This window comes from Salvelinus namaycush, unplaced genomic scaffold, assembly GCF_016432855.1.
Source record: "Salvelinus namaycush isolate Seneca unplaced genomic scaffold, SaNama_1.0 Scaffold22, whole genome shotgun sequence".
NCBI classification, from domain to species: Eukaryota; Metazoa; Chordata; class Actinopteri; order Salmoniformes; family Salmonidae; genus Salvelinus; species Salvelinus namaycush.
Window position 1 is genome coordinate 653,013 of NW_024059008.1, and position 23,792 is coordinate 676,804.

The 23,792-nt window shown below is 43.0% G+C and overlaps 2 protein-coding genes across 2 annotated transcripts; one reads left to right on the forward strand and one right to left on the reverse strand.

The window, feature by feature from the left end:
* The first annotated feature begins 261 nt into the window (after positions 1 to 261).
* On the forward strand, positions 262 to 5,043 carry LOC120038424. Its single transcript, XM_038984191.1, has 3 exons — positions 262 to 894; positions 3,798 to 3,893; positions 4,969 to 5,043. The coding sequence occupies exons 1-3, from the start codon at positions 262 to 264 to the stop codon at positions 5,041 to 5,043; spliced, it is 804 nt and encodes a 267-aa protein (XP_038840119.1).
* Positions 5,044 to 14,772: 9,729 nt separating this feature from the next.
* LOC120038427 (Fc receptor-like protein 5) lies at positions 14,773 to 23,261 on the reverse strand. Its single transcript, XM_038984195.1, has 5 exons — positions 23,181 to 23,261; positions 20,919 to 21,207; positions 19,685 to 19,927; positions 18,391 to 18,432; positions 14,773 to 15,071 (listed from the first exon to the last, which is right to left on the reverse strand). The coding sequence occupies exons 1-5, from the start codon at positions 23,193 to 23,195 to the stop codon at positions 15,049 to 15,051; spliced, it is 612 nt and encodes a 203-aa protein (XP_038840123.1). The 5' UTR covers positions 23,196 to 23,261; the 3' UTR covers positions 14,773 to 15,048.
* Positions 23,262 to 23,792: the final 531 nt, after the last annotated feature.

A 23,792-nucleotide genomic window follows, 5' to 3' on the forward strand; every position in this document is an offset into this window, starting at 1 on the left:
TAACATCCAACCTTGAAATATAAATACATTTAAACAGCCTGTAACACTTTTGCCGGTGTAGTGATGTAGGGAACAGCCACATTAGTGTACTCCAACGCCATAAAGGTCCAGACCTCTTAGCAGAGGCTTATACTGTATATGGAAGGTAACTTAACTGTATCATCGTGAACTGTATTGTTTAATGCTGTCTGTTTCCTTGTACTCTCTCCCCCTCTTTCTATATCCCTCTCTCTTTCTCTCTCTCCCTCCCCCAGGGATACCATGGTTCGAACATTGAACAATATGGCGGAGCTGAGAGCTTCTAGGTTTGGTCATCCTTGGCCCAGGCACGGACTCAAGCTCCTTTTCTGGTTCGCCAACGATTACATCGTCTTCAACGATGACAACCAGATGTTTGCAAATTACGACCCCGAAGAGGGAGACTTTGGTTTCCATCACTTCCGGAACAGACGTGAGTGTGAAAACGCCGTCTGCAAGAGGCTGCTTCCTGATGATGGCTACCCATTCTATGAGGTGGGCAACCTCCACCTTATAGCATCTGATTCCATGCCTGAGTATGTCAGGAAGTACAACACTGGTGACATAGATACCAGCAACATGGACCGCCTCATCATCAGTATGCGTCCAGACATGACAGTGGATAAGGTCTATGTGACCCAGCACGAGGACCTGAGGAGCTTCGACCCGGTCAACACCTATCGCATCAGCAGGGGGTTGCTCATGATCATATGCGGCCATCCATTCGCGGACATGTCATTTAGGAACTTCCTGGAACAGGCGGGCTATTCCACCCACGAGCCAATGAGATATATCGATCAGAGTTCTAGTACCGCCCAAATCGAATTCTCAAGCCCCGCACCCAGGGAGTCTAGGGACACCAGAATGAATATGGAAGTTGGACCCAGAGCTCCGCCCAGAGCTGCACCCAGAGCTCCGCCCAGAGCTGCACCAGGCTTCTGGGAAAACGACTGTATCATACTGTTATTTTTTATTTTTTTTGTTTTATTTTACATTTATTTAACCAACAAGTTCTCATTTACAACCTGGCCAAGATAAAGCAAAGCAGTGCAACACAAACAACAACACAGAGTTACACATGGAGTAAAACAAACATACAGTCAATAATACAGTAGAAAAAGTCTATATACAGTGTGTGCAAATGGTGTAAGGAGGTAAGGCAATAAATAGGCCATAGTAGCAAAGTAATTAGAATTTAGCAGATTAACACTGGAGTGAAAAACTAATAGGTCTGTGAGAGCCGGAATTCTTACTGGTTGGTAGGTGATCAAATACTTATGTCATGCAATAAAATGCAAATTAATTACTTAAAAATCATACAATGTGATTTTCTTGATTTTTGTTTTAGATTCCGTCTCTCACAGTTGAAGTGTACCTATGATAAAAATTACAGACCTCTACATGCTTTGTAAGTAGGAAAACCTGCAAAATCGACAGTGTATCAAATACTTGTTCTCCCCACTGTAAGTCTCCAACTTCAGCGATTTTTGCAATGGGGATGACCAGTGAGATACACCTGCTGGATCACGTACTACGGGTGGGTGTTGTTATGGTGACCAGTGAGCTGGGATAAGGCAGAGCTTTACCTAGTAAAGACTTATATATGACCTGGAGCCAGTGGGTCTGGCGACGAATATGTAGCGAAGGCCAGCCGACTAGAGCATACAGGTCGCAATGGTGGGTGGTATAAGGTTATTCGGTAACAAAACGGATGGCACTGTGATAGATTGCATCCAGTTTGCTGAGTAGAGTGTAGGAAGCTATTTTGTAGATGACATTGCCGAAGTCGAGGATCGGTAGGATAGTCAGTTTTACAAGGGTATGTTTGGCGGTGTGAGTGAAGGAGGCTTTGTTGCGAAATAGAAAGCCGATTCTAGATCTGATTTTGGATTGGAGATGTTTAATATGAGTCTGGAAGGAGAGTTTACAGTCTAGCCAGACACCTAGGTATTTATAGTTGTCCACATATTCTAGGTCGGAACCGTCCAGGGTGGTGATGCTAGTCTGGCGGGCGGGCGGGTGCGGGCAGCGAACGGTTGAAAAGCATGCATTTGGTTTTACTAGCGTTTAAGAGCAGTTGGAGGCCACGGAAGGAGTGTTGTATGGCATTGAAGCTCGTTTGGAGGTTAGTTAGCACAGTGTCCAAGGAAGGGCCAGAAGTATACAGAATGGTGTCGTCTGCGTAGAGGTGGATCAGGGAATCGCCTGCAGCAAGAGCGACATCATTGATATATACAGAGAAAAGAGTCGGCCCGAGAATTGAACCCTGTGGTATCCCCATAGAGACTGCCAGAGGTCCGGACAACATGCCCTCCGATTTAACACACTGAACTCTGTCTGCAAAGTAGTTGGTGAACCAGGCGAGGCAGTCATTAGAAAAACCAAGGCTATTGAGTCTGCCAATAAGAATACGGTGATTGATAGAGTCGAAAGCCTCGGCCAGGTCGATGAAGACGGCTGCATAGTACTGTCTTTTATCGATGGCGGTTATGATATCGTTTAGTACCTTGAGCGTGGCTGAGGTGCACCCGTGACCGGCTTGGAAACCGGATTGCACAGCGGAGAAGGTACGGTGGGATTCGAGATGGTCAGTGATCTGTTTATTAACTTGGCTTTCGAAGACTTTAGAAAGGCAGGACAGGATGGATATAGGTCTGTAACAGTTTGGGTCTAGGGTGTCACCCCCTTTGAAGAGGGGGATGACCGCGGCAGCTTTCCAATCTTTAGAGATCTCAGACGATACGAAAGAGAGGTTGAACAGGCTGGTAATAGGGGTTGCAACAATGGCGGCGGATAGTTTTAGAAAGAGAAGGTCCAGATTGTCTAGCCCAACTGATTTGTACGGGTCCAGGTTTTGCAGCTCCTTCAGAACATCTGCTGTCTGGATTTGGGTGAAGGAGAAGCTGGGGAGGCTTGGGCGAGTAGCTGCGGGGGAGGCGGAGCTGTTGGCCGGGGTTGGAGTAGCCAGGAGGAAAGCATGGCCAGCCGTTGAGAAATGCTTATTGAAATTTTTGATTATCATGGATTTATCAGTGGTGACTGTGTTACCTAGCCTCAGTGCAGTGGGCAGCTGGGAGGAGGGGCTCTTGTTCTCTATGGACTTTACAGTGTCCCAAAACTTTTTGGAGTTAGAGCTACAGGATGCAAATTTCTGCTTGAAAAAGCTAGCCTTTGCTTTCCTGACTGACTGCGTGTATTGGTTCCTGACTTCCCTGAACAGTTGCATATCGTGGGGACTATTCGATGCTATTGCAGTCCGCCACTTAGCAGACACTCTTATCCAGAGTGATTTCAGTGCATTCGACGAAGGTAGATAAACAACAACATACTGTATCACAGTCAGAGCAAGTCAACTGTTTCTGTAACCGTTACTGAGAAGGTTGTTGCTGGCTACAATACATATAAGAGAGATAGGCCAAAGGTCAAATGGGGTGGTGGATATGAGGGTTTAAATGATACTGCTTATAACAGCACCACCTATAGGCCAATTGGTGCAATTATTTTTGACCCAGTTAAACGGCCTCTAGTTTCTGTGTGCCAAATTTGTAAAAAGTGACCAATCTCTGCTTGAGTTATTTGACTATGTCAAGACAAATAAAGAATACAGAGAATAACAATAGGTGGATGTGACCCTTGACCCCAACACTGGCCCCGACACTGCCTTTGACTGCCTCGTCTTATACGAGAACATTAAACAAGTGAGAGGTTTACCCACGAGGTGGAGAATTCCTTGTGACAACCCCAAGAGGTTTCAATTGTGTACCTGTGTCCTGTGTAAGGAGGGCTTCTTCTCAGGCAGGTTCTACCTAGAGGTGTTGGTGAAGGGGAAGACTTCTGGGAAGTTAGGAGTGGTCAGAGAGTCTGTGGGGAGGAAGGTACTGTTGATACTGAAGAGGTCTGAGTATGGCTTTGGACTGTGGAGATGTAGCTTCATGCTAACGACTACCAGGCCAACATCACCTCAGCCTCTACCTGGCTCACCCCCAGAAGGAGCTGGTATTTGTGGATTATGAAGAGGGGCAGGTCTCCTTCTACGATGTGGAGTACAGGTCTCATATCTGTTCTTTCACTGGCTGCACCTTCACTGAGAAACCCCACCTTCAACACCGCTAGCCATCTTTTAAATCCAAGCCCAGAGCCATTGGTCATCTCTCCTGTCAGTCACCTGGCCTAGATTAGAGAGACGACAACTGAGAATGTACATCTTTATTTAACTAGGCAAGTCAGTTAAGAACAACATCTGATGTACAATGACGGCCTACCCCGGCCAAACCTGGACGACGCTGCGCCAAATGTGCGCCGCCCTATGGGACTCCCAATCACAGCCGGATGTGATACTGCCTGGATTATATAGCCTGGAGTACATGTCTGTCAAATCCAAAATGGCACCCTATTCCCTATATGGTGCACTACTTTTGACCAGAGCCCATACAAAGTAGTGTACTATATAGGGGATAGGGTGCCAAATAGTGCACTACTTTTGACCAGTGCCCATACAAAGTAGTGTACTATGTAGGGGATAGGGTGCCATTGGGACCTAGTCTTGTTCTGTGTTCTGATGCCTCATTCAGTAGTAGCAGGTTGGAGCACGGCGCTGGCCACTGGCTTCACTAGAGGATATGAATCCCACATGGGCCACATCCACTGACTAGTCAACGTTTTTGTAAGACAAGCCTGACTCCATGTTGTGTAATGATAGAACCCCATGGAGGTGGGGGAAGTGCATGTTACGGTGTATCTGTCTTTTGTCATGTGAATATAGTAATCATTTATATTGCAAAGCTAAATAGACTTTACTGTTTATTTTCTGTGTATTTTAACTTTCGAAACTATGAGGAGAATCACAGAATAAACATTTCATTTAAATTTAAAGATGTGTGTTGTTTAATGGCGCTGGTTGGTGTTCCATGTGTTTCTACATGATCTTCTCACTCCACCTTGTGGCCACAGATGGAACAGCACTCCAGACTGACGGAAGAGGAGAAAGAGATGGAGAGTGACGGAGAAAAACAAAGAGAGGTATGAAGACGCTGACACACATCAGTTCACGTTGATACAGCCTCCCTGTGCTATGTGGTGTAATCCAGGCAGTACTATGTGATGTAATCCAGGCAGTATTATGTGGTGTAATCCAGGCAGTATTATGTGGTGTAATCCAGGCAGTATTATGTGGTGTAATCCAGGCAGTACTATGTGGTGTAATCCAGGCAGTACTATGTGGTGTAATCCAGGCAGTATTATGTGGTGTAATCCAGGCAGTATTATGTGGTGTAATCCAGGCAGTATTATGTGGTGTAATCCAGGCAGTACTATGTGGTGTAATCCAGGCAGTATTATGTGGTGTAATCCAGGCAGTATTATGTGGTGTAATCCAGGCAGTATTATGTGGTGTAATCCAGGCAGTATTATGTGGTGTAATCCAGGCAGTATTATGTGGTGTAATCCAGGCAGTATTATGTGGTGTAATCCAGGCAGTATTATGTGGTGTAATCCAGGCAGTACTATGTGGTGTAATCCAGGCAGTATTATGTGGTGTAATCCAGGCAGTATTATGTGGTGTAATCCAGGCAGTATTATGTGGTGTAATCCAGGCAGTACTATGTGGTGTAATCCAGGCAGTATTATGTGGTGTAATCCAGACAGTATTATGTGGTGTAATCCAGACAGTATTATGTGGTGTAATCCAGACAATACTATGTGGTGTAATCCAGGCAGTATTATGTGGTGTAATCCAGACAGTATTATGTGGTGTAATCCAGGCAGTATTATGTGGTGTAATCCAGACAGTATTATGTGGTGTAATCCAGGCAGTATTATGTGGTGTAATCCAGGCAGTACTATGTGGTGTAATCCAGGCAGTATTATGTGGTGTAATCCAGACAGTATTATGTGGTGTAATCCAGGCAGTACTATGTGGTGTAATCCAGGCAGTACTATGTGGTGTAATCCAGGCAGTATTATGTGGTGTAATCCAGGCAGTATTATGTGGTGTAATCCAGGCAGTACTATGTGGTGTAATCCAGGCAGTATTATGTGGTGTAATCCAGGCAGTATTATGTGGTGTAATCCAGGCAGTATTATGTGGTGTAATCCAGGCAGTATTATGTGGTGTAATCCAGGCAGAACTATGTGGTGTAATCCAGGCAGTACTATGTGGTGTAATCCAGGCAGTACTATGTGGTGTAATCCAGGTAGTACTATGTGGTGTAATCCAGGCAGTACTATGTGGTGTAATCCAGGCAGTATTATGTGGTGTAATCCAGGCAGTACTATGTGGTGTAATCCAGGCAGTACTATATGGTGTAATCCAGGCAGTATTATGTGGTGTAATCCAGGCAGTACTATATGGTGTAATCCAGGCAGTATTATGTGGTGTAATCCAGGCAGTACTATATGGTGTAATCCAAGCAGTATTATATGGTGTAATCCAGGCAGTACTATGTAGTGTAATCCAGGCAGTATTATGTGGTGTAATCCAGGCAGTATTATGTGGTGTAATCCAGGCAGTACTATATGGTGTAATCCAGGCAGTATTATGTGGTGTAATCCAGACAGTATTATGTGGTGTAATCCAGGCAGTACTATGTGGTGTAATCCAGGCAGTACTATGTGGTGTAATCCAGGCAGTACTATGTGGTGTAATTCAGGCAGTACTATGTGGTGTAATTCAGGCAGCATTATGTGGTGTAATCCGGGCAGTAATATGTGGTGTAATTCAGGCAGTAATATGTGGTGTAATCCAGGCAGTATTATGTGGTGTAATTCAGGCAGTACTATGTGGTGTAATCCAGGCAGTATTATGTGGTGTAATCCAGGCAGTATTATGTGGTGTAATTCAGGCAGTATTATGTGTGAGGGGGACATGAGGGAAAAACACCACTGCTTTGTTTCAGTGTTATTGTCACCCTTTATTTATATATGTTAAATAGAAACAGCAGAAACAGGATATTAATACGGTACTACACTTTACCAACCTATCCCCCTCTAACTCCTTTACCACCTCTAACAGGTCTGATTGGTGACCAGTCTAGTATCTCCTTTAACACCTCTAACAGGTCTGATTGGTGACCAGTCTAGTAACCCCTTTAACACCTCTAACAGGTCTGATTGGTGACCAGTCTAGTAACCCCTTTAACACCTCTAACAGGTCTGATTGGTGACCAGTCTAGTAACTCCTTTAACACCTCTAACAGGTCTGATTGGTGACCAGTCTAGTACCTCCTTTAACACCTCTAACAGGTCTGATTGGTGACCAGTCTAGTAACCCCTTTAACACCTCTAACAGGTCTGATTGGTGACCAGTCTGATTGGTGACCAGTCTAGCCCCTGAATAACGGGTCGCCACTGACTGACGCTAATGCAGTCAATTCTATAGTGCTAGTTTGAATGTAAACATTCCCCCGAGGAGGTGAAACCATAGCTCACCGGGCCCCTAAAAGGAGAAAAGGGTTGAGCCCTTGGCAGTAGCTCAAACATCTGGTCTCGTATTCTTAAAGCGTCTCAGACTACTGCTGGTCTAGGATCAGGTCCCCCTGTCTATGTAATCTCTTTCATTATGATTATAAGGTTTAGAACTGATCCTAGATCCTAACACTGATTCAGAGACGCTTTATGAATCGAGGAGGCAGATAGTAGGGAATGTGTGGTATGTATGTTTTTTTTGTTGTTGTTGCTGCAGATGCGGAGCCCCATCGGGCCTTCACGACTGACTGCCGACATTATCTGCCCGAGGGAGTTATCCAACTGGCACCTCCGTCGCAACGTTACCTGAACGCTCATCTGGGGCCCGCTAATCGTTAGCTGTCTTATCGGCTGCTATCTGAATAAGTATATCGGACAATTTTTCTTGGGTCACTATAACTATTTTGCCAATTGGATTGATCCCCTCTACCACACGGAACCCCACTAATCTACCGACGGAAACGCACGAGGTGGCTAAAAATAGACCTCCATCCTATGCTATCTTGCTACCGACAGCCATCTACCCGGCCAGCTGTCTGGATCGCCGTGACCCCAACCAACCTCTACTCACTGGACCCTTATTGATCACTCGATTAAGCATGCCTCTCCTTAATGTAAATATGCCTTGTCCATTGCTGTTCTGGTTAGTGTTTATTGGCTTATTTCACTGTAGAGCCTCTAGCCCTGTTCACTATACCATATCCAACCTCTCAGTTCCACCACCCACATATGCGATGACATCACCTGGTTTCAATGATGTTTCTAGAGACAATATCTCTCTCATCATCACTCAATACCTAGGTTTACCTCCACTGTATTCACATCCTGCCATACCTTTGTCTGTACATTATTCCTTGAAGCTATTTTATCGCCCCCAGAAACTTCCTTTTACTCTCTGTTCTAGTCGTTCTAGACGACCAATTCTCATAGCTTTTAGCCGTACCCTTATCCTACTCCTCCTCTGTTCCTCTGGTGATGTAGAGGTGAACCCAGGCCCTGCAGTACCTAGCTCCACTCCTATTCCCCAGGCGCTCTCTTTTGATGACTTCTGTAACCGTAATAGCCTTGGTTTCATGCATGTTAACATTAGAAGCCTCCTCCCTAAGTTTGTTTTGTTCACTGCTTTAGCACACTCTGCCAACCCGGATGTTTTAGCCGTGTCTGAATCCTGGCTTAGGAAGACCACCAAAAATTCTGACATTTTCATCCCTAATTACAATATTTTCAGACAAGATAGAACGGCCAAAGGGGGCGGTGTTGCAATCTACTGCAAAGATTGCCTGCAGAGTTCTGTTTTACTATCCAGGTCTGTTCCCAAACAATTTGAACTTCTACTTTTAAAAATCCACCTCTCTAAAAACAAGTCTCTCACCGTTGCCGCCTGCTATAGACCACCCTCTGCCCCCAGCTGTGCTCTGGACACCATATGTGAACTGATTGCCCCCCATCTATCTTCAGAGCTCGTGCTGCTAGGCGACCTAAATTGGAACATGCTTAACACCCCAGCCATCCTACAATCTAAGCTTGATGCCCTCAATCTCACACAAATTATCAATGAACCTACCAGGTACCACCCCAATTCCGTAAACACGGGTACCCTCATAGATATCATCCTAACCAACTTGCCCTCCAAATACACCTCTGCTGTTTTCAACCAAGATCTCAGCGATCACTGCCTCATTGCCTGCATCCGTAATGGGTCAGCGGTCAAACGACCTCCACTCATCACTGTCAAACGCTCCCTGAAACACTTCAGCGAGCAGGCCTTTCTAATCGACCTGGCCGAGGTATCCTGGAAGGATATCGATCTTATCCCGTCAGTAGAGGATGCCTGGATATTTTTTTTAAAATGCCTTCCTCACCATCTTGAATAAGCATGCCCCATTCAAGAAATTTAGAACCAGGAACAGATATAGCCCTTGGTTCTCTCCTGACCTGACTGCCCTTAACCAACAGAAAAATATCCTATGGCGTTCTGCATTAGCATCGAACAGCCCCCGTGATATGCAACTTTTCAGGGAAGCTAGGAACCAATATACACAGGCAGTTAGAAAAGCCAAGGCTAGCTTTTTCAAGCAGAAATTTGCTTCCTGCAACACAAACTCCAAAAAGTTCTGGGACACTGTAAAGTCCATGGAGAATAAGAACACCTCCTCCCAGCTTCCAACTGCACTGAAGATAGGAAACACTGTCACCACCGACAAATCCACTATAATTGAGAATTTCAATAAGCATTTTTCTACGGCTGGTCATGCTTTCCACCTGGCTACCCCTTCCCCGGTCAACAGCACTGCACCCCCCACAGCAACTCGCCCAAGCCTTTCCCATTTCTCTTTCTCCCAAATACAGTCAGCTGATGTTCTGAAAGAGCTGCAAAATCTGGACCCTTACAAATCAGCCGGGCTAGATAATCTGGACCCTTTCTTTCTAAAACTATCTGCTGAAATTGTTGCCACCCCTATTACTAGCCTCTTCAACCTCTCTTTCGTGTCGTCTGAGATTCCCAAAGATTGGAAAGCAGCTGCGGTTATCCCCCTCTTCAAAGGGGGGGACACTCTTGACCCAAACAGCTACAGACCCATATCTATCCTACCCTGCCTTTCTAAGGTCTTCGAAAGCCAAGTTAACAAACAGATTACCGACCATTTCGAATCCCACCATACCTTCTCCGCTATGCAATCTGGTTTCAGAGCTGGTCATGGGTGCACCTCAGCCACGCTCAAGGTCATAAACGATATCGTAACCGCCATCGATAGGAAACAATACTGTGCAGCTGTATTCATTGACCTGGCCAAGGCTTGTGACTCTGTCAATCACCGTATTCTTATCGGCAGACTCGACAGCCTTGGTTTCTCTAATGATTGCCTCGCCTGGTTCACCAACTACTTCTCTGATAGAGTTCAGTGTGTCAAATCGGAGGGTCTGTTGTCCGGGCCTCTGGCAGTCTCTATGGGGGTGCCACAGGGTTCAATTCTTGGACCGACTCTCTTCTCTGTATACATCAATGATGTCGCTCTTGCTGCTGGTGAGTCTCTGATCCACCTCTACGCAGATGACACTATTCTGTATACTTCTGGCCCTTCTTTTGACACTGTGTTAACAACCCTCCAGGCGAGCTTCAATGCCATACAACTCTCCTTCCGTGGCCTCCAATTGCTCTTAAATACAAGTAAAACTAAATGCATGCTCTTCAACCGATCGCTGCCTGCACCTGCCCGCCTGTCCAACATCACTACTCTAGACGGCTTTGACTTAGAATATGTGGACAACTACAAATACCTAGGTGTCTGGTTAGACTGTAAACTCTCCTTCCAGACTCACATCAAACATCTCCAATCCAAAGTTAAATCTAGAATTAGCTTCCTATTCCGCAACAAAGCATCCTTCACTCATGCTGCCAAACATACCCTTGTAAAACTGACCATCCTACCAATCCTCGACTTCGGTGATGTCATTTACAAAATAGCCTCCAATACCCTACTCAATAAATTGGATGCAGTCTACCACAGTGCCATCCGTTTTGTCACCAAAGCCCCTTACACTACCCACCACTGCGACCTGTACACTCTCGTTGGCTGGCCCTCGCTTCATACTCGTCACCAAACCCACTGGCTCCAGGTCATCTACAAGACCCTGCTAGGTAAAGTCCCCCCTTATCTCAGCTCGCTGGTCACCATAGCAGCACCTACCTGTAGCACGCGCTCCAGCAGGTATATCTCTCTGGTCACCCCCAAAACCAATTCCTACTTTGGCCGCCTCTCCTTCCAGTTCTCTGCTGCCAATGACTGGAACAAACTACAAAAATCTCTGAAACTGGAAACACTTATCTCCCTCACTAGCTTTAAGCACCAGCTGTCAGAGCAGCTCATAGATTACTGCACCTGTACATAGCCCATCTATAATTTAGCCCAAACAACTACCTCTTTACCTACTGTATTCATTTATTTATTTTTGCTCCTTTGCACCCCATTATCTCTATCTCTACTTTGCACTTTCTTCCACTGCAAACCAACCATTCCAGTGTTTTTTTACTTGCTATATTGTATTTACTTCGCCACCATGGCCTTTTTATATTTTTATTTATTTTTATATATATTTTGTTTGCCTTCACCTCCCTTATCTCACCTCACTTGCTCACATTGTATATAGACTTATTTTTCACTGTATTATTGACTGTATGTTTGTTTTACTCCATGTGTAACTATGTGTTGTTGTATGTATCGAACTGCTTTGCTTTATCTTGGCCAGGTCGCAATTGTAAATGAGAACTTGTTCTCAATTTGCCTACCTGGTTAAATAAAGGTGAAATAAATAAATAAAAATCTTACCAGAGGCGTCTGTTCTATCCTGCTGATACAGTGTATAACCAGCCACCCCTTGTCTTACCAGAGGCTGCTGTTCTATCCTGCTGATACAGTGTATAACCCGCCACCCCTTGTCTTACCAGAGACTGCTGTTCTATCCTGCCGATACAGTGTATAACCTGCCACCCCTTGTCTTACCAGAGGTGTCTGTTCTATCCTGCTGATACAGTGTATAACCTGCCACCCCTTATCTTACCAGAGGTGTCTGTTCTATCCTGCTGATACAGTGTATAACCTGCCACCCCTTATCTTACCAGAGGCGTCTGTTCTATCCTGCTGATACAGTGTATAACCTGCCACCCCTTATCTTACCAGAGGTGTCTGTTCTATCCTGCTGATACAGTGTATAACCTGCCACCCCTTATCTTACCAGAGGTGTCTGTTCTATCCTGCTGATACAGTGTATAACCTGTCATCTGTATGTTATTCATGTCTTCACTCAACCACGACTCAGTGAAACACAAGATATTACATGTTTTTATGTCCCGTTGGTAGGATATACGTGATCATAGATTGTAGTTAATATCCAGTGATTGTGCGTTGGCTCGATGGCTCGATTGTGCGTTGGATGCAGATTACCCACTCGCCGTTGGATCCTTACAAGACACACAGACCTACGTCCCCGATATAACGGCAGCCATTCTCCTCTCCTGACACCAACAACAACGTCTGCTCAGTGTTTATGGAAACAGTGTTGATTGTTGTGTTGTGACAAGGTAGGGGTGGTATACAGAAGATAGCCCTATTTGGTAAAATACCAACTCCATATTATGGCAAGAACAGCTCAAATAAGCAAAAAGAAACAACAGTCCATCATTACTTTAAGACATGAAGGCCAGTCAATAAAACCACATACGAATGAAAAAAGAGACCATGTTTGTAAGGCAGCTCCAAAATGCAGGTGTTTCAGCCTAGCTCAGTGCTTTCTGTGGTGGAGGGGCAGCCAGCGGAAAATATAGAGCGTATTCAAGAGAGAGAGGGAGGAAGGAATTTATGGGGGGGTCATAAACCTTACCCACAGGCCAACGTCATGACAACCATATAAAGGGACCCAGATTGCATCCCCTATGGCTTCCACTAGATGTCAACTGTCTTTAGACATTGTTTCAGGCTTTTATTCTGAAAAATTAGGGAGAATGACCACTTTGAATGAGTGGAAAGTCCCAGAGCTGTTTGGTGCACGAGCTGCACGCTCCTTTTTAAAACATATATGTAAGGGATAGGCGTCCCGCTAGCGAGAGCGCGCTGTTTGTTGTTTTTCCTTTATATTGACCACGCTATTGTCCGGTTGAAATATCATTAATTATTTAGACAAAATACAACCTGAGGATTAATAATAAAACATCGTTTGACATGTTGACAAACTTTACTAGTCCTTTTTGGATGTATTCGTCTGCCTGTTGTGACTGCCTTTGAGACAGTGGATTACTGAACAAAACGAGCCAACAAAACAGTTTTTTGGATATAAAGAGGGACTTTATCGAACAAAACAAACATTTATTGTGTAACTGGGAGTCTTGTGAATGCAACCATATGAAGATCTTCAAAGGTAAGTAATTCATTTTATCGCTATTTCTGACTTTTGTGACTCCTCTACTTGGCTGGAAAATGTTTGTATGGTTTTGTGTGCTGTCCTCAGATAATCGCATGAAGCCTTTTTGAAATCTGACAGGCTGGAAAGAAGTTCATCTTTAAGCCGATGTATAACACTTGTATGTTTTATGAATGTTTATTATGAGCATTTCTGTTTTTTGAATTTCGCACTCTGCAATTTTACCGGATGTTGTCGTTGTGGGTCGCTAGCGAAATGACTATCCCTTACAAGTCAGCCATATCAGCTATGTTTTTTAAAACGGCAGTAAATCAGGTTGAATGAATTGTTTCTCTGCCAGACAAGGCTCCGCTGAGGCTCTGGGGTAGCGGAGGTAAGGATTCACTCCATGGTACTGAAAAGAAAGCTCTGCTGTTGGGACAGCTTAATGGAGGCCCTAACAGTTTGTGGACACCGTTTTTCACCATTATAGTGCAGTTAATGTTTTGTTTAGTGTTGTGTTGTGTAGTGGCTTGACCCACCAAGATTTACAGCTAAACTTTTCACTGGACAACAAGTAGGCTGTAGTAAATATTTACATTTACAACAACTTGGTGCCAAGAACATTGATCATATGAAATAAATGTGACTTTCACTGTCAGTTGAATAGAGAGTTGTGAGCAGTATGGCAGAAATGACTGGGGGCTGTAGGGGGAACCTGGAATGGAGTATTTAGAAGATACTCAAGGTCCTGGGGGCTGTAGGGGGAACCTGGAATGGAGCATTTAGAAGATACTCAAGGACCTGGGGGCTGTAGGGGGAACCTGGAATGGAGCATTTAGAAGATACTCAAGGCCCTGGGGGCTGTAGGGGGAACCTGGAATGGAGCATTTAGAAGATACTCAAGGCCCTGGGGGCTGTAGGGGGAACCTGGAATGGAGCATTTAGAAGATACTCAAGGTCCTGGGGGCTGTAGGGGAAACCTGGAATGGAGTATTTAGAAGATACTTAAAGGGAAGTGAATGAATTTAAAAACTGAGTTGTTTTGATGTCATTCAGAACAGATAAAAAAACAGGCTACATGATTGAGGAAAATCATTTATTTAATTCTATATGATAGAAAGACAAAAGCAATCTTAGCTAGATGATTAATTGAAAAATAATGGTTTTGCACAAACAGGACTACGTTAGTTTCATGTTTAAATCAAATCATGATGAATTACTATAGAGACCAAAATGGGAAAATAAAGATAATAATTATAATATAATTCTCCTCTCCTGTATGTTTTCTATCTCTGTAACATGTAACGGTATAACATTATACTGAACCTGTAACAATAATGCCTGAACCTAAACACCTATCAGTTGATCTGTATAGACATGAAAAGTTAAGGCATTTACAATGTATCAACCATAATGCTATACAGTATATGACCAGTATATGACTGATGTTAAAGCTGCTGAATGAATAATACAACACACATTATATTAAAACACATTCCAATCAGAATAATACATGTATCAGTTAATAGATCACATTTGATCAAATGCCACTATTGTTCCAGCAGGTGGAGCTACAATGTAACAACATACAGCATTGTGACTCACAGTTCTATATTAGAATTCCATGAGTTCCATTCTGATGGTTGTTATGGTGATCAGGTGATCTCAGCCTCACTCTTCTTCAACATGATCACCTGTTCAACACAGAAGTAGTTCATCAGTGTGGCCATGTATTTACTTATCCAATACAGAACCACTTAGAAATGGAAATCATATCAGATGATTTACTAGTCAATACTGTGCTACAGTACCAGTTGGCTATTTACTAATGATCAATACTATTTACTAATGATCAATACCTGGGTTATTTACTCCTTATCAATACACAGGCTATTTTCTCCTTATCAATACCTGGGCTATTTACTCCTTATCAATACACATGCTATTTTCTCCTTATCAATACCTGGGCTATTTACTAATTATCAATACCTGGGATATTTACTAATTATCAATACATGGGATATTTACTAATTATCAATACACAGGCTATGTTCTCCTCTTACTTCTACTAAGAGGTAATATAATATAGTACACACTGTGTTCAGAATACCATATTGTGGTAGTTGACTCTAATCCATCCTACTTTCTACTTCTACTAAGAGGTAACATAATATAGTACACACTGTGTTCAGAATATATATATCATTTACAACTGCGACCTGGCCAAGATAAAGCAAAGCAGTGCAACAAAAACAACAGAGTTACACATGGGATAAACAAACGTACAGTCAATAACACAATAGAAAAATCTGTACACGGTGTGTAGAAGAGTAGGGAGGTAAGGCAATAAATAGGCCATAGATGCAACATAATTACAATTTAGCATTAACACTGGAGTGAGATGTGCAAGAAGAGATATTGGGGTGCAAAAAAATAATAATATGGGGATGAGGTAGTTGGGTGGGCTATTTACAGATGAGCTATAAATAAATACAGTATGGGGATGAGGTAGTTGGGTGGGCTATTTACAGATGGGCTATAAATAAATACAGTATGGGGATGAGGTAGTTGGGTGGGCTATAAATAAATACAGTATGGGGATGAGGTAGTTGTGTGGGCTATTTACAGATGGGCTATAAATAAATACAGTATGAGGATGAGGTAGTTGGGTGGGCTATTTACAGATGGGCTATAAATAAATACAGTATGGGGATGAGGTAGTTGTGGGCTATTTACAGATGGGCTTTAAATAAATACAGTATGGGGATGAGGTAGTTGTGTGGGCTATTTACAGATGGCCTGTAAATAAATACAGTATGGGGATGAGGTAGTAGGGTGGGCTATTTACAGATGGGCTATAAATAAATACAGTATGGGGATGGGGTAGTTGGGTGGGCTATTTACAGATGGGCTATAAATAAATACAGTATGGGGATGAGGTAGTTGGGTGGGCTATTTACAGATGGGCTGTAAATAAATACAGTATGGGGATGAGGTAGTTGGGTGGGCTATTTACAGATGGGCTATAAATAAATACAGTATGGGGATGAGGTAGTTGGGTGGGCTATTTACAGATGGGCTGTAAATAAATACAGTATGGGGATGAGGTAGTTGGGTGGGCTATTTACAGATGAGCTATAAATAAATACAGTATGGGGATGAGGTAGTTGGGTGGGCTATTTACAGATGGGCTGTAAATAAATACAGTATGGGGATGAGGTAGTTGGGTGGGCTATTTACAGATGGGCTATAAATAAATACAGTATGGGGATGAGGTAGTTGGGTGGGCTATTTACAGATGAGCTATAAATAAATACAGTATGGGGTTGAGGTAGTTGGGTGGGCTATTTACAGATGGGCTGTAAATAAATACAGTATGGGGATGAGGTAGTTGGGTGGGCTATTTACAGATGGGCTTTAAATAAATACAGTATGGGGATGAGGTAGTTGGGTGGGCTATTTACAGATGAGCTGTGTACAGGTGCAGATACCGTTAAGCTGCTCTGACAGATGATGCTTAAAGTTAGTGAGGGAGATATGAGTCACCAGCTTCAGTGATTTTTGCAATTCGTTCCAGTCATTGGCAGCAGAGAACTGGGAGGGCTGCGTTGGCTTTGGGGATGACCAGTGATGGGTGTTGCTATGGTGACCAGTGAAATATACCTGCTGCTACGGGTGGGTGTTGCTATGGTGACCAGTGAAATATACCTGCTGCTACGGGTGGGTGTTGCTATGGTGACCAGTGAAATATACCTGCTGCTACCGTTGGGTGTTGCTATGGTGACCAGTGAAATATACCTGCTGGAGCGCGTGCTACGGGTGGGTGCTGCTATGGTGACCAGTGAAATATACCTGCTGGAGCGCGTGCTACGGGTGGGTGTTGCTATGGTGACCAGTGAAATATACCTGCTGGAGCGCGTGCTACGGGTGGGCGTTGCTATGGTTACCAGTGAAATATACCTGCTGGAGCGCGTGCTACGGGTGGGTGTTGCTATGGTGACCAGTGAAATATACCTGCTGGAGCGCGTGCTACGGGTGGGTGTTGCTATGGTGACCAGTGAAATATACCTGCTGGAGCGCGTGCTACAGGTGGGTGCTGCTATGGTGACCAGTGAGATATACCTGCTGGAGCACGTGCTACGGGTGGGTGTTGCTATGGTGACCAGTGAAATATACCTGCTGGAGCGCGTGCTACGGGTGGGTGTTGCTATGGTGACCAGTGAAATATACCTGCTGGAGCGCGTGCTACGGGTGGGTGTTGCTATGGTGACCAGTGAAATATACCTGCTGGAGCGCGTGCTACGGGTGGGTGTTGCTATGGTGACCAGTGAAATATACCTGCTGGAGCGCTTGCTACGGGTGGGTGTTGCTATGGTGACCAGTGAAATATACCTGCTGGAGCGCGTGCTACGGGTGGGTGTTGCTATGGTGACCAGTGAATTATACCTGCTGGAGCGCGTGCTACGGGTGGGTGTTGCTATGGTGACCAGTGAAATATACCTGCTGGAGCGCGTGCTACGGGTGGGTGTTGCTATGTTGACCAGTGAAATATACCTGCTGGAGCGCGTGCTACGGGTGGGTGCTGCTATGGTGACCAGTGAAATATACCTGCTGGAGCGCGTGCTACGGGTGGGTGTTGCTATGGTGACCAGTGAGATATACCTGCTGGAGCGCGTGCTACGGGTGGGTGTTGCTATGGTGACCAGTGAGCTGAGATAAGGCAGGCCTTTATATGCTACCAAGCAGAGACTTATAGATGACCTGGAGCCAGTGGGTTTGGCGACGAGTATGTTGTGAGGGCCAGCCAACAAGGGTATACAGGTCGCAATCCCTCCTACTTTCTACTTCTACTAAGATATAATATAGTACACACTGTGTTAAGAATACCATATTGTGGTAGTTGACTCTAATCCATCCTACATCTACTAAGAGGTAACATAATATAGTACACACTGTGTTCAGAAAACCATATTGTGACCCCTGCAGCTGTTGTGTTGTAATGTAGAAACTCACCTAATTGGTCTTGGTGTGTCTTCCTGGGTACCCTGGTTTCACCTAAACAGACAGTTACCAACACATTGGAGTGTTTTCTATCCTAATCTGTAAATGATATGCATATTCTACGTCTGGGCCAGAGAAAATGTCAGTTTACCTTGGGAACGTTATTTTAAGAAAAAAAAAGATTATGACCCCTAGCGCTAAAAGGTTAACCTCTTAAAAAAAACTCCAAAGTTTCCAAAACTGTCAAAATATTGTCTGTGAGTATAACAATACTTATTATGCAGGCGAAAACCTGATCAAATCTAACCCGGAAGTGATTTTTTTTTTAATCTGTGTTTCCTGGCCCGTCTTTCTTCCATTTAAAGGGGTATCAACCAGATTCCTTTTCCAATGGCTTCCTCAGGCTGTGTCCAGGCTTTAGACATAGTTTCAGGCTTTTATTTTGAAAAATGAGCGAGATGTTTCATAAGTAGTCAGGTGTCCTCTGAATGTTTCCTGCGCGCGAGAGAGGAGCTCCCCATTTTCCTTTTCTCTCCTAAAGAATAGGTTATGGTCCGGTTGAAATATTATCGATTATGTTTGTTAAAAACAACCTGAGGATTGATTATAAAAAACATTTGACATGTTTCTACGACCATTACGGATAATTTTTGGAATTTGTCGACCGGAACAAGGCTTTGGTTTTCTCAACATAATTTTTTTGTGATAAAAGTAATATTTATCGAACAAAAATAACATTCGTTGTGTAACTGGGAGTCTCGTGAGTGCAAACATCCGAAGATTATCAAAGGTAAGCGATTCATTTTATTGCTTTTCTGACTTTCGTGACCAAGCTAATTTGGGGCTAGCTGTTGTACCATTGATTGATACACTCACAAAAGCTTACATTTCTTTCGCTGTAAAGCATATTTTCAAAATCTGACACGATAGGTTAATTAACAACAAGCTAAGCTGTGTTTTGGTATATTTCACTTGTGATTGCATGATTATAAATATTTTTTGTAATATTTATGCATTTGGCGGCCTGCAATTCTAGCGGTTGTTTAGGAAAGTGATCCCGTAAAAGGGATCCGTAGCGCAGTGAAGTTAACAAGAAGATAAGATTTATTTTGATGTCTTACACTTATATTTTTGTGAAGGTTGAATATTGATATTTCTGTAGTTTGAATTTGGAGCGCTACAATTTCAGTTTTACCACCACTTAACAGTGTAAAGAAGAACCACCCAGTTTATAATGCAGGTTTTAACACCACTTAAGTGTAAAGAATAACCAGATAATCTGTGTCAAGGTTTCTCATATTCTCACCTGTCACTGTCATCCAGCTCTCTGGTGATTCTCCTTCAGAGTTGGTACACTTGTAGAGTCCTTCATCTGACTTGGATACTGCAGGGATGGTCATCTCTCCTGTAGTCTCAGTCCTGATGAAGGATCCATCTTTGTAGAAATCAGCTGTGAGATTAGAGGGAGTTCCCTGATATCTGCAGCGCAGAGTCACAGAATCTCCCCCAGTCACAGGAAGGGCAGGGCTCTCCAGGATCACAGCTCCATCTGTATATAATATATAAACATCATATATAAACAGGTCTCTCCAGGATCACAGCTCCAGCTGTATATAATATATAAACATCATATATAAACAGGCCTCTCCAGGATCACAGCTCCATCTGTATATAATATATAAACATCATATATAAACAGGTCTCTCCAGGATCACAGCACCAGCTGTATATAATATATAAACATCATATATAAACAGGGCTCTCCAGGATCACAGCTCCATCTGTATATAATATATAAACATCATATATAAACAGGTCTCTCCAGGTTCACAGCTCCAGCTGTATATAATATATAAACAGGTCTCTCCAGGATCACAGCACCAGCTGTATATAATATATAAACATCATATATAAACAGGTCTCTCCAGGATCACAGCTCCAGCTGTATATAATATATAAACATCATATATAAACAGGTCTCTCCAGGATCACAGCTCCAGCTGTATATAATATATAAAAAACATATATAAACAGGTCTCTCCAGGATCACAGCTCCAGCTGTATATAATATATAAACATCATATATAAACAGGTCTGTCCAGGATCACAGATCCAGCTGTATATAATATATAAACATCATATATAAACAGGTCTCTCCAGGATCACAGCACCAGCTGTATATAATATATAAACAGGTCTCTCCAGGATCACAGCTCCAGCTGTATATAATATATAAACATCATATATAAACAGGTCTGTCCAGGATCACAGATCCAGCTGTATATAATATATAAACATCATATATAAACAGGTCTCTCCAGGATCACAGCTCCAGCTCTATATAATATATAAACAGGTCTCTCCAGGATCACAGCTCCAGCTGTATATAATATATAAACATCGTATATAAACAGGTCTCTCCAGGATCACAGCTCCAGCTGTAAATAATATATAAACATCATATATAAACATATCAGGTATCTGAAACCAGATGAACCACTAAACACTATAATGTTAGAAGATGGTGTTTGTGGACATACCATGTACTGTGATGTTGACAGCATTGCTGTGTTCTCCAGACCCAGACTCACACCAGTACACTCCACTGAATGATGGTATTAGCGACACGATGCATGAAGACCCTTGTTGTTTTCCCCAGTCAGTATTACACTCTGAAAGGTTTCCTCTCGATGTGTTCCTCGCCACTCTCCATCCAGCAGAGTTCCCCTGAACCTCACAGCTCAGAGAGACAGACTCATATTTAAAGAACTGAGATCTGTCAGGACTGACAATCAGAGAGGCAGGAAGAGAGAGATCTGAGAGAGAGAGGGAGAGACAAGGTCATGAGAAGATGAGCTTTTGACTATTTTAGCAAATAAATAAATGTTTTGTCATACCAGTGGAAGACGGTCTGATATACCACTGCTTCCAGCCAATAAGCATTCAGGGCTGGAACCCCCCCAGTTTATAATGCAGGTTTCAGCACCACTTAACAGTGTAAAGAAGAACCACCCAGTTTATAATGCAGGTTTCAGCACCACTTAACAGTGTAAAGAAGAACCACCCAGTTTATAATGCAGGTTTCAGCACCACTTAACAGTGTAAAGAAGAACCACCCAGTTTATAAAGCAGGTTTCAGCACCACTTAACAGTGTAAAGAAGAACCACCCAGTTTATAATGCAGGTTTCAGCACCACTTAACAGTGTAAAGAAGGACCACCCAGTTTATAATGCAGGTTTCAGCACCACTTAACAGTGTAAAGAAGAACCACCCAGTTTATAATCCAGGTTTCAGCACCACTTAACAGTGTAAAGGACCACCCAGTTTATAATGCAGGTTTCAGCACCACTTAACAGTGTAAAGAAGAACCACCCAGTTTATAATGCAGGTTTCAGCACCACTTAACAATGTAAAGAAGAACCACCCAGTTTATAATGCAGGTTTCAGCACCACTTAACAGTGTAAAGAAGAACCACCCAGTTTATAATGCAGGTTTCAGCACCACTTAACAGTGTAAAGAAGAACCACCCAGTTTATAATGCAGGTTTCAGCACCACTTAACAGTGTAAAGAAGAACCACCCAGTTTATAATGCAGGTTTCAGCACCACTTAACAATGTAAAGAAGAACCACCCAGTTTATAATGCAGGTTTCAGCACCACTTAACAGTGTAAAGAAAGACCACCCAGTTTATAATGCAGGTTTCAGCACCACTTAACAGTGTAAAGAAGAACCACCCAGTTTATAATGCAGGTTTCAGCACCAATTAACAGTGTAAAGAAGGACCACCCAGTTTATAATGCAGGTTTCAGCACCACTTAACAGTGTAAAGAAGGACCACCCAGTTTATAATGCAGGTTCAGCACCACTTAACAGTGTAAAGAAGAACCACCCAGTTTATAATGCAGGTTTCAGCACCACTTAACAGTGTAAAGAAGAACCACCCAGTTTATAATGCAGGTTTCAGCACCACTTAACAGTGTAAAGGACCACCCAGTTTATAATGCAGGTTTTAACACCACTTAACAGTGTAAAGAAGAACCACCCAGTTTATAATGCAGGTTTCAGCACCACTTAACAGTGTAAAGAAGGACCACCCAGTTTATAATGCAGGTTTCAGCACCACTTAACAGTGTAAAGAAGGACCACCCAGTTTATAATGCAGGTTTCAGCACCACTTAACAGTGTAAAGAAGAACCATCCAGTTTATAATGCAGGTTTCAGCACCACTTAACAGTGTAAAGAAGAACCATCCAGTTTATAATGCAGGTTTCAGCACCACTTAACAGTGTAAAGAAGAACCACCCAGTTTATAATGCAGGTTTCAGCACCACTTAACAGTGTAAAGAAGGACCACCCAGTTTATAATGCAGGTTTCAGCACCACTTAACAGTGTAAAGAAGAACCACCCAGTTTATAATCCAGGTTTCAGCACCACTTAACAGTGTAAAGGACCACCCAGTTTATAATGCAGGTTTCAGCACCACTTAACAGTGTAAAGAAGAACCACCCAGTTTATAATGCAGGTTTCAGCACCACTCAACAGTGTAAAGAAGAACCACCCAGTTTATAATGCAGGTTTCAGCACCACTTAACAGTGTAAAGAAGAACCTCCCAGTTTATAATGCAGGTTTCATCACCACTTAACAGTGTAAAGAAGAACCACCCAGTTTATAATGCAGGTTTCAGCACCTCTTAACAGTGTAAAGAAGAACCACCCAGTTTATAATGCAGGTTTCAGCACCACTTAACAGTGTAAAGAAGAACCAGATAATCTGAATGTCAAGGTTTCTCATATTCTCACCTGTCACAGTCATCCAGCTCTCTGGTGATTCTCCTTCAGAGTTGGTACACTTGTAGAGTCCTTCATCTGACTTGGATACTGCAGGGACAGCTGTATATAATATATAAACATCATATATAAACAGGTCTCTCCAGGATCACAGCACCAACTGTATATAATATATAAACATCATATATAAACAGGTCTCTCCAGGATCACAGCACCAGCTGTATATAATATATAAACATCATATATAAACAGGTCTCTCCAGGATCACAGCACCAGCTGTATATAATATATAAACAGGTCTCTCCAGGATCACAGCACCAGCTGTATATAATATATAAACAGGTCTCTCCAGGATCACAGCTCCATCTGTATATAATATATAAACATCATATATAAACAGGTCTCTCCAGGATCACAGCTCCATCTGTATACAATATATAAACATCATATATAATCAGGTCTCTCCAGGATCACAGCTCCAGCTGTATATAATATATAAATATCATATATAAACAGGTCTCTCCAGGATCACAGCTCCAGCTGTATATAATATATAAACATCATATATAAACAGGTCTCTCCAGGATCACAGCTCCAGCTGTATATAATATATAAACATCAT

Bases quoted from the DNA above. Each gene is read 5' to 3' on its own strand.
- LOC120038424 (XM_038984191.1), top strand. From the start codon at position 262: ATGGTTCGAACATTGAACAATATGGCGGAGCTGAGAGCTTCTAGGTTT. The intron at 895-3,797 runs GTTGGACCCAGA...GTCCTGTGTAAG, and splicing joins ACACCAGAATGAATATGGAA to GAGGGCTTCTTCTCAGGCAG. The intron at 3,894-4,968 runs GTACTGTTGATA...TTGTGGCCACAG, and splicing joins GAGAGTCTGTGGGGAGGAAG to ATGGAACAGCACTCCAGACT.
- LOC120038427 (XM_038984195.1), bottom strand. The intron at 18,433-19,684 runs GTGAGAATATGA...CTGTCTGTTTAG, and splicing joins GAGCTGGATGACAGTGACAG to GTGAAACCAGGGTACCCAGG. The intron at 15,072-18,390 runs GTGAGTTTCTAC...TGTGTTGAACAG, and splicing joins GACACACCAAGACCAATTAG to GTGATCATGTTGAAGAAGAG.